General features: G+C 31.5%; 1 protein-coding gene across 1 annotated transcript in view; it reads right to left on the bottom strand.

Moving 5' to 3' along the window:
* Positions 1–5,574: 5,574 nt before the first annotated feature.
* Positions 5,575–12,272, bottom strand: part of LOC106462305 (adenylosuccinate lyase-like) — a 43,413-nt gene continuing 36,715 nt past the window's right edge. The window contains exons 10-11 of the mRNA XM_013922206.2: positions 10,924–11,100; positions 5,575–6,634 (exon numbers count right to left, since the gene is read on the bottom strand). Of these exons, the coding sequence (XP_013777660.2) occupies positions 6,548–6,634; positions 10,924–11,100 (264 nt within the window). The 3' untranslated portion in view covers positions 5,575–6,547. The remainder of the gene's footprint in view (positions 6,635–10,923; positions 11,101–12,272) is intronic.

Raw genomic sequence — 12,272 nt, forward strand, 5'->3', positions numbered from 1 at the left:
GTGTAGCTTGGCGCGAAATTCAAAACAAAATACCATAGAATGGCTCTGCTTGTTGTTTTTTTCCCCAAGTAAAAACTTTTAGCTCATAACTCCGTCATCTCTTGACCAATTTGAGATCTAGTTACAGTTTTGGACTCAGGAGGTCAAATCCTATCGACGGATGTATTTGATCAAACTCAAAGTCTCACAGATTAATTTATTTCAATTTTTCTGTTATAATTTATATTTGAGGGTAGGCTGGTAGAGATCCTGATGAGTAATAAAATCGAATAGGGTACACGCGCGACCCATGCTTGGTATTGCTGGAGCACAAAATATATAACTAATAAAAATGGAAACAAAGGTTTCATAGATTAATTTACTCTAATCCTACCTATAATAATTTCAAGTGCCGCGGCTACTGAAGATTCCCTCTTGTTTTCTTATCTAATATCTCATAAGCCGTTCTTTTTTTTCATAGAAAATATTAAATTATTGTATACGAAAGAGGAAATATATTTGTTACGAATTGTGTTCTGTAATATGTATTTCAACTTTAAATTTTTCATCCCTGGTTAGTCTACAATTTGTAATTGAAAAAAAAAAATATTTTGTTTTTCTGGCTTATGTTCATATTTCAAACAACAGAACTGCAATGATTTTTTTTGGTTTGTAGTTCAGCGCAAAGCTTCACAGTGCGTTATCCGTGTTGTGCCCATCACGGGTATCGAAACTCGATTTTTATTATTGTAATCCTCCAGACCTGCCGCCGAGCTACTGTGGGGTTGGGGGAGGGGGTGCGCAAAAAGCTGCAATCGACAACAGCTGGAAAACAAGGATATATTACCGTGTTACAAGATGGCGCTCAAGCAATTTAAAATGCCAACAGAGGTGCCTATTTAATAGTTCATACAATTGTTTGTTTGTAATTAAGCACAAAGCTACACAATGGGCTATCTGTGCTCTGCCCAAAACGGGTATCGATATATATATAGCGAAAATATAGTTTTCCGGTAAGCCTGTTTGTTTCGAAGTCTTATACTAATTGGGAATCGCTTTAGTAAATTTCTCAGAGTTTGTAAGAGCTGCCCCCCCCCCCCAGTGGCACAGTGGTATGTCTTTGGACATACAACGTCTAGAATCCGGGTTTGACTCTGCAATGATTTTAACAACATTCACTTTTCTGATTACATTTATTTGGACATGGCCAGGTGGATAAGGCGCTCGACTCACAATCTCAGGGTCGCGGGTTCGAATCCGCATCCCACCAAACATGCTCGCCCTTTCAGCCGTGGGGGCGTTATAATGTGTCGGTCAATCCCACTATTCGTTGGTAAAAGAGTAGCCCAAGAGTTGGCGGTGGGTGGTGATGACTAGCTGCCTTCCCTCTAGTCTTACACTACTAAATTAGGGACGGCTAGCGCAGATAGCCCTCGTGTAGCTTTGCGCGAAATTCCAAAACAAACAATTTATTTGGAGGCATTCGTTTCGCTTTAATCTACTGAACGTTTCTATATATTTTAATATACTTGTTTCCTCTATGCTATATTCATATTTCACTGTTACAGGATCTCTTTTACCATTTAATTTTATCACAAGAGGGAATCAAACCTAGGAACAGACGTGAAACTTTTTTCAGCAATAACTGGGAGGAGGACCAGCATGATTTTGTGATGTTCGACAAATGACCCTCTGCTCTGGACACTTAAGGTCCTATCTAAGACCTTTAATACAGTGTTATTATATCCTATTTTAACTTTTCTTGCTTTACATTTCATAGAGATATCATACGTTATTTCCATATTACCATGAATGTAAAATACATTCGAATAGATATTTAGAAGATTCAGTGTATGCGAGAGGTATTAAACGAAGGTAATCATCATTAAAAAGTCATTACTCTTGCTGTCAATATCAGTATACTGTTATTTCAATTACGTGACAATTCAGGATTCAATTTAACTTCCTAAAAGAACGTGATTCAACATTTTCTGAATGTTTAAGAAGGACAAAAGTACCACAGGGCTCAGTCTAAGGAACCTTACTCTTTTGGGTTTAAATTAATGATATAGATGAAGGAATGGTCAACAAATGACTTACATTTGTAGATGATATTGAGGTCTTAGGTGTTGCTAGCTGTGAAGAGGATGCTGCTGATTTACAAAAGGATTTAGATCAGTTAGTGAGTTGAGCAAATAAATGGCAAATGGGTTTTAATTATAATTCATGTGGGTTATCATAATTTAAGTTATAAGTATAATTTGAATGAAATTTGTCATGAAATAAAGGGATCTTGGTGTAATAGTCGATCAGTCTCTAAAGCTATCCAAGCTAGTGGTAGGGTAAATAGGATTTTAGGTTGTATCTACAGAAATATTGAATACAAGTCTAAAGAGGTTATAATTTCATTGTTAGGCCACATTTCGAATATTGTGTCCAGTCTTGGGCTCCTTACTTTAGGAAAGACATTGAGTTGTTGGAAAGGGTTCAGAGAAGAATTACTAGAATGGTGTCTGGGATGGAGGGGTTGTCATATGAAGAGAGGCTGAAATCTCTCAGTTTTTTTTCTCTTGAAAAAAAAAAAACTGTTAGGGGAATCTGATTGAGGTATTTAAGATTGTAAAGGGAATTGATAGTGTTGATGTATCATCTTTTTTTATATTTAACCGTGAGAATAGTAGGACCAGGGGACATAAGTATAAAGTTTGGCAGGGTAGGAGTTATCTTCAGCTAATACAGTTTAATTTTTCTAACAGGGTGGTCTGTCTTTGGAATAGGTTGACTTCAGATGTTATAGAGTAAGTAAATTTAAGTGAGTTTAAGAATAAGCTTGATTATTATATGAAGGCTGCCTTTAAGATTAAAAGAAAAAAAATTATTAATAGTTTTAGTTTAGTTTATAGGACGGAACAGACGAGATGGACCAACGTGTCCCACGTTGTCCGTTATGTTAAACTATCAAGATTTTGTGTCGTGATTATTAAGAAAGCAACAAGAATGCAGAAAGGGGCAAAATTTGTAAAATATTTTAAAAAAGCATTCGATATAATGTCATACTCTACATTAGAATTTTAGTATTCGTTGTATAAAATATGAGAATTTCGTTTGTGTGTTTGTTATTAAGCTTAAAGCTACATAATGGGCTATCTGTGCTCTTCCTACCATGGGTATCGAAACCCGGTTTTTAGCGTTGCAAATCTACACACTTACGAGTTTGGAGCAAAAATATGATAAAACATATTATCACTCTGTCGATGAAGTCTCAAGTACAACGGTTGTAAACAAAAATGGTACAGAATCGTGTATTCAGGTGTGTTTTGGTATTTCCCTTATACCAGTAGGCGACATGATTTTGAAATTATGATCCACATGTGTAAAGTGCCAAACGAGAAAGATCGTATATCTAATCTGCATATATGGTTCGGAGAAATCAGAGACTATGTGGATTGTGGGAAAATAAACAATGTATCTTTTAGGAATTTCAAGCTGCTATTTCCCTCTCAACATATAATACTCAGATCGAATAACGCGGATGTTATTTGAAATCCCAAACTGTCTTTATTGGACTATGGACATAACTAATGAAGACACGTCGACGATTCGAGAAGAGACAAACAGTTTCTTAATAAATAAACGGTGAACTTTTAGTTAAAATATGTAAACATCACTGAATTTTGACCGAAAGCACTGTGGTTATCGCGAATCACGTGGACAGCAGATATTTATAAACTATAAATTTTCAGAAAATGTTTTACTGAATATTATTTGTTTTCTTAAATTGGCAACTTTTTAACTATTGTCCAAGATGATCAAAAAAAGGTTTCATTGTGAATAAATTAATGATTAAATAATTATTTTTTTTCTAATATTGTTAAAGCTTTAAAATTTGTTGGAAAAATTCAAAATTCTAAATCCCTACATAAATTCGGAAATTTTAATACATTTTATATATATATATATATCATTTATAGTGTTGTTGAATTAACTTTTAATGGTAAAAATTTGTTGAATTTTGATCAAAACTATATGAGGGCTGGCCACGCTCATATCATCAGACTAGAGTGGTTTAAATGTTGTTCAGGTGCAATGTTGACCAACTGCCCTCCCCATAGCATATCAGTTCAGAATTAAGTAAAGTTATAAAAAAGATAGCCCTCGTGTAGCTTTGCTCGTTAATCATAAGTAAAAAACTGTGTAAAAGCACGTTTCACTTTCACGATTGGCGAGAATAACTTTTTAATAATAACGAAATAAATATTCTGTTAAAAAAAAAGTCCAACATTATTCCCCAAATGGCGATGCTTAATTTCTGTTATATTGGAATGTTTTAATAAACTTTGTTTAGACTATCTGTACTGTGTTCACTACGAGTTGCGAAATTAACCCGGTTTTTAGCGGTGTTAGCCCTCAAACTTGCCGCTGAGCCACTCAATTGAGAGGGTAATAAAAAAAAAAACACACTCATATTAACCGAAAATAATAAATATATATCATGAAAGAAAGTTATAACTCATCAAAAGTTAACCAGCAAAAAAGCACAAATAACTGACTACTTTATATTTTTTATGACGACAACGATTTCTCAACGTTCTTGTAGCTGTGTTTTCAACTTACTGTGGGCATTTTTTTATAACTAAATACCAAAACCACGCATTATATTTTTTATTACGTTTCTGGGATTCCAGTTAATTCTAAATGTTTGAAGTTAAGCACAGAGCTACAAAATAGGCTATCTATGCTCTGCCCATCACGGGAATAGAAATCTGATTTCTAGCGTTGTAAGTCCGCAGACGTACCGATGTGCCACTGGGGAGGAGGTTAATTCTAAACGAGGGGCAAAGAGTCTTTAGTCGTACGTTTATCTTGTAAACACGATAATGAATTTATCTAACATCTTAAATTTACCGTGTGGCATTCTTGATATGGGTGACTTTTAGGTTACTTTCATTTAACGGAAGACGCGTAGAAATCAAATTTAAATTATAAGACTGCCACCTGGTGAGTACAAACCGAAATTGACGTTGAAACACTGGAAATACTGATGGGGTATGTGGCTCATCGGTTTTTTTTTTTATAAACAGGTTTTACTAAATTATTTATGCACCAAACCACATTTAAGACTATAACGTTGTTGGTTGTAGGGTCCCAAACAACATACACGCCAGACACACACATACAAAACCGAAAATATCGTCAATAATGCATTCAACTGCATATTATATTGAAAGGATTTTCAGCGAACTAGTGAGGTTGTTCGTCAACCCCACCCACCATCAATTCTTATCAACAAAAAGTGGGATTGACTGTCACATTATAATGCTCCCATGGCTGAAAGAGTGAGCATGTTTGATAACACGATTCAGATTCGTGACCCACAGATTGTGAGTAGAGATCCCTGACCACCAGGCCATGCTAGGCCCTATTCAAGTTTGCCTCCTTAGATTTTTACTTCTAAGCATCTGAGGATTCATATTTTATGAAACGTAAAATATTCTTTCAACAAGAAAATGACAAAAGATTTATTACCGAACCTACAAAACACATAAAACTATTTAGTTTAAAAAAAAATGAAATGAAACTATCCACAAAGCAGTGTTGAGAATACAGAACTTTATCTAAACAAAGAACAAAAACAAACTTCAAAATTCTTGTGTTGTTTATTGATACATTTGTTTTCGAAGTGGACACGACACAGTCATTTAGAGCAGCATATAAAAGAACATCTGAAGCCTATATCTAGTAATTCTACAAACATTACTAAAAAAAAAACAACCTTAAATACTTTTGTATACGTTTCACACAGGTAATAATTCACCTTTTTTTATACTCAAAGGTTTTAATCTGCCAGAATTTGATACAGAAAAAAAAAACATCAGAACAAATAGTGGCCTAGTGAAGAATCCTAATATGAATAACTACATCTCTTTTAATTTAGGGTTTATACTATTTTACATGTTTTTTTTTTAAAGTTGGGTTATCCCAAAGCTACTGCTGCTTTTTAAAAGTGAGAATTAATTTGAAAATAACCCCAAACAATTCTACCACTTCTATTAAACTTTGTATATTCCATTACTGATTTAATTCTTTTTATAAAAAAAAGTCATTGCTTTATTTTTTTTTTTTTTCAGATTGTGGAGAGTAAAGCTACAAATATCATACAATACAATAGCAGGTGAGGTAAAGTTAGGGCAGTGTGAACAGCGAGTATGAAAACAGGAAACACTGTATCATACAATACAATAGCAGGTGAGGTAAAGTTAGGGCAGTGTGAACAGCGAGTATGAAAACAGGAAACACTGTATCATACAATACAATAGCAGGTGAGGTAAAGTTAGGGCAGTGTGAACAGCAAGTATGAAAAGAGGAAACACTGTATCATACAATACAATAGCAGGTGAGGTAAAGTTAGGGCAGTGTGAACAGCGAGTATGAAAACAGGAAACACTGTATCATACAGTACAATAGCAGGTGAGGTAAATTTAAGTGTGAACAAAGTGTAGTAACACCTGACATGCCTTGAAATGAGTAATATAAATTCCCTGAATTTGAATAATTAGGTTTACAACAGTTATACATTAAGAACAGATTCTTTGGTCAGCTGTTCTCTATAGGGTCCTAAGGCTGGCTGAACTTCCTGCTCAAGGAACTCCTTAACCTGTATTACAAATACAGTAAAAAAATACACTTTGAAACGGTTGTTGTTATTGTTGAGATAATACAAGAACCTTATATTAATATTATACAAAAGTATCCCTGTGCTATTGTAGCATTTCATTACCAGAAAACATATTTCATAAAAAAAATATCACCAACAAATATTACTAATCTATAATAACTGCTGCCAAAATATGCAATATCCTGTTACCTATCTTTTATATGACCAGGTTTGTTTTACATTAATCCTTCCTCACAATTTGTATATTTACATATTATATAGTTAAAACACAACTTATAAAAAAAACAATAGTAATGCTAATAAAAATAGATTTTAAAACAGATAATGTGAGCCTGAAGCTGGCTAAAGACCTTTATTTCTTACATCTAGCTCATTGTTTGAACTACCTATTATTTTAAAGTTATGTTCATCTGTAGTCCCATCACATTTTTGGCCTAGATGCTTGAAGAATCACAAGCATTAGGTTTCAGATGTTTTATTATACTCTGTTCTAACCAATGCTTGGTTGATCCTATATAATTTTGTCCACATCAAGAACAAACATATCAATGAATGATGTAAAAACTTAATTCTGTTAATATTAACATCATTTTAAAGCTACACAAACTGAAATCTGTGCATAGTTTGATTTAAAGATATCTTTGATTTTGTTCTTCAAAACATGACACATTGTAAGTGTTGTTAACTAATGATAGATAAATCAGATTTTTCACAATTTCTATTTGCTTAACAAAATAATGATAGTCACTGGCAATATGATAAGCTCTATAAAGTAAGGTGGTTATCAAATTAACAGTTATAAAACTGTCATCAGGATTATATGATCCTCTATACACTGGCTTATAATACATTCCTATTTCCAACTGATCACTAAAGTTGTTAATATCAAAATCCAAAGAAGACAAGTTTGAGTTATTTTCTTCTACAACTGTAAACTTGATACAAGACTACTATTTGTTTAAATATTCTAGAAATGAGTTCATCCGTTTTTGTTACTTGAAAATATCAAAAACAATCTCAAAATCTAATATGTTTGAAACTCTCTGGTCAGTCATCCAACCATAGTTATTCACGACAACATTATGGTCAGTCATTCATGACAACATCAAACATGACTTGTTTAGACATCGTGCTTATTTTGAGCCCATAACAACACTATTAATTTGATCATAATCACTGCTGTTAAAATGAGTTTTCTTAGTGGCAAAATTTAATGATTAAATAAAACCGATTTTATTAATTCTAGTAAAGTTGCATAATTTTGAAAAATCAAATTTTCAGTTATTCGAATTACCTTCAATAGAATACAAGTGTATATGGACTCATTATCAAAATTTGCACAATAAACTTGTTCATGAAATCTTAAGTTCATCAGTTGTTTATAGATCTCAAAATTATTGTTAATTGTGTATTTATTCTTTTTCAAAAGGTTTTAAAAAAGTTACAAAAATTTGCATGATTCTCGTCATAATTCAAACTATTGGCTTAATTGGATAATTATTTTGATAAAATTTTGGTAAATCATACAAAATACCACAGTGAAAGTTTACCACTCTAATATCTTTATTTTATCATTAACAACCTTATTTTATGCTGATTTTATGCTTATTTTATGGGAATTAACCCTCATTTTTTTATGGTATCATTATTATAAGTGCTTTACATATCCAATCTTCTCTATTCAAAATAACTATGCTATGTTTAACAGTGACAGTTTTTTCTTTTGACTTAAGTGATTAATCATTTCAATTTATTCAGTAATTATAGCTAATTTTCTTTTATACGAGTAAAAATAAGTTAAGGTCACCCAACACCCGTGTTACAATATTATTAAGATTTGTTCCATTTTCCCTATAAATAGGGCTATCTTATAATTTCCTCACAATTTTTCAAAACATAAAAAAATGATAATAATCAAAATGTTTATTTTCCATTTCTTTAAGTTTGTACTGAAATAAGTTATTTATAATTTGGTCTGCATCATCAATAAATGTCTTAAATCATTTAATTTCTTTAAATAGTTCACACTAATTTGTCTTAGTTATTGATTATTTGTTGTATTTAGACTAGGTTTATGGTGTGTGTAAAATCTAACCACAATATTAAAGCTTGCAATCTCAAAAATATTCAAAAAGTCAAGATCTAACCTATTTTGTTAAATTATGCTAATAAGAAATCTCATTTCAATTTTGACAACACTATCTACTATCGAATAGATGGGGTTGCTATGGGCTCAAAATTAACACCTAGACTACCAAATGTTTTTTTTTTTATGTTATCATGAAAAACAATGTTGATGATACCTTTGTTATTTTTAGGAAAATAATTTATTCTTAGAATATTTAAACCAACATCCTCGTATCAACAACTTTTGAAGAAACTGACTGAAATTTGTCTTTGATCTTGATATTAACACCTTTGGTGATCATTTAGAAATAGGAAAGTATCATAAACCAATGTATATGGCATTGTGTATTCAAGTTTGACAGTTGTATACCTGTTAAATATAAGATCAATTTGATATATATCATATTTTAAAGAGCTTATTATATTGTTACTGACTATCTTTAATTTCATAAAGAACCAAAACGTGTGAAACATGTTTTATCAAGATATGGGTTTCATCTATAATTACCTAACATTTTGAAACATTGAGTAAGGAAGCATATTATGCTAATATAAGTAGGTTTTTAGAAAGATAAATGTTCCACCATGATTTAATATGTTTACATCAGTCTCACATTTTTGGGTAAAGGCAGTTATATTTTGAGAAGTAAAATGAAAAATATCTTCAAATGAGACTATCCACAAAGTTCAGTGTATGTGGCTTTAAAATCAGTGTTGAGAAAAGAAAACTTTTTTTTTAAGAAAGGACAAAAATAAGCTTCAACATTCTTATGCTGTTTATTAGTACCTTTGTTCTTGAGGCGAATGAGATTGTGTGAGATCAACCACATGTCGTTTACAGTGGTGTATAATTCTACAAATACCAAGACCAAGAATGTGATGGGACTGCATATGAACATGATTTTGAAATAATATGTAGTTTCAACAGCAAGGAAGATGTAAGAGTCAAAGAAACTTTCGCCATCACAAAACTCAAACCAAAGTTGAATTCTAATTCATCAGCAATTGAAATCCTTCTAAAAATGAACATAGCAAAGCTGAAAAAAAACAAAACATTATGACAATGCTTATGTATTGCCATTAAAAACATGCAATATCTTGTAAATTTGGTGCAGTTATTTCAAAGATTATTATACACTGTTTAAAAAAAAATATCATTTTGATCCCCATCACTGAAACCCCCTTACTGCCAGTGATCATTTTATGTAATGAACACTATTTACTGAAGAACCACAATGCACAGTTCATAAACTCTTATCATATTTTTACTGTGAAATACTGAAGAAACAGCAACTATCATCAATTTGAAAAATTACTTGTGAAACAATTAATAATTAGATATTGTTTTAGAAACTTCTGTTATGTGCAATTTTGTTAAAACAAAAACAATACTTTAAGTTACAGAACTACAAACCAGCTTCAGATAATTCTGCTGGGTTTAAAAGTAATCTGCAACTTGTTATTGGCACCATAACCGATTTGTAAGTGCAAAGAAAAGGATGCTTATTTAATGAATAAATTTGGTCATATGTTTAATGTTATTATATTACAATACTACAACAATACAGCCCTACTAATCCATTTTAAGCTTTAGCCACTTGTGTTATGATGCTCAAAATTCATTCAAAAACAATAAGTACCATAAATGTTCGTACATTGTGTGTGTGTTTATTGTTTACTTACAAACCAAACTATTAAAAATGTTACATTTCTCCTGAAGTTTAATCTGAGAATATTATAAAAATAGGTTAAAATACATTATATAACTGAGTACAATAGGAAGATCTTTATTTAAATATCATTTCATGAAATTTTTCTCATAATTAAATATTTTTTTCTATTGTATATTCATTTCAGAAAGATCTGTCACCCAGTCTTAGTGAAGTTTTTTTGTAGGAGGAGTTGTACAATGTTGAGAAAATGAACATGATCACACCACTCATGCATGGTATGACTCAAACACTCACAAGTTATGAAAACTTCTAGTAAAAGCAGAATGAAATGGATTTATAAATATTTTTTGTTTTTTTTTAATACAGAAGGAACCTTGCTAACATTTGTTTTAATGTACGTATACATTGTTATATTTAGCAACAATAACAATAAAAGGTAGATTAATCTACTTTTCCTATTTTCCTCACCTGCTGTGGAGCTCGGCCAACAAATGAGATTGGGTCTAGCAGTTTATCTAACACACTATGAATAGGGGAAAAATATGAGTCTTCTTTAATTCTCTGAACTAAGTCATTGGCTCCACCATCTTCCTTCACAACTGCAGCAGCTAGCTGTGAAAGAACACGAATTTTCTCATGGCACTCCTAGAAAATTAGAAGTAAAGATTTTTTTTAGTCCCCTATTCATAATTCCATTGTTTTTTTTTTACATTTACTTTTAATTTCTTCATTAATATATCAAACATGTGAAGAAAAGCTTTTAAGCTGTGAAAATGTTTGTTGTTGAATTTTGTTTTATTTGCAATCTAAGATGTATGATCACTGTAAAGCCATTATTCATCTCACAAAAATCATTTAAGCTAATATTCCATTTAATCTTTTGGTTCTTAGTAAGCCAGATTGCTTATGAATATTTAACAAACTTGAACAATAACTGAAACTTCTTTTTTAATTTATTCTAGCAATATATTATTATTTTTTGGAGTTTATTTTTAATTAAACAGATTAAGTCTTATGTATTCACAGCATCAAAAACATTCTATACAAATGTTATGGTACCCAAATTACAGAAACAAATTATGTTTATTTGAAAATATTATTTACTGTAACACTGCATATCGTTTTCTTTACATAGTAAAGTAAAATGTACAGTAAAATGTGAAATATGCGTTTATGAGACATAAGTTCTGTTACTCATTCACCTATCATATTAACTTATGGAAATGAGAGAAACCTAAAACTTACACTTCATAAATAATTATCCGAAAGAAACCCGATACACTACTGAAGATTGTGAGGCATCTACAACCAACCCTGGATAGTAATGGTGCTTTATATCTAGTAGCAAAGCTAATTTCGAATGGAGCATGTAAAATGATCAAAATCATCAACCACTATTTCATATACGATACAGATACTAAAAGTTTCACATGAATTGTTTTTAATGTGTGCATTAAAAAATTTTTAGGTAAATGAAACTTTCTATCTTTCCAGTTCTAAATTTCTTCTACAGCTGAAAATTCCAAATAAATAGAACTTTATTTCTATTCCTTATTTCAAAATCTCAACATTTCAGAATTTGAGTTAACCAAAACAATAAACTTGTTTTTATATAAGTAACAAATACTTTTTTCTTTCTTTGTTTTAGTGCAAATCTTCATAACATGCTATCTGTGCTTTGTCCACCAAAAACATTTTTGTTTTCTTTTGAATTTTGTGCATAGCTATACAAGGGCTATCTTTGCTAGCTGTCCCTAATTTGGCAGTGAAAGACTAGAGGGAAGGCAGCTAGTCATCACCACCCACCACCAACTCTT

The sequence above is a fragment of the Limulus polyphemus genome, unplaced genomic scaffold (assembly GCF_000517525.1).
Source record: "Limulus polyphemus unplaced genomic scaffold, Limulus_polyphemus-2.1.2 Scaffold1138, whole genome shotgun sequence".
Classification (NCBI taxonomy): Eukaryota; Metazoa; Arthropoda; class Merostomata; order Xiphosura; family Limulidae; genus Limulus; species Limulus polyphemus.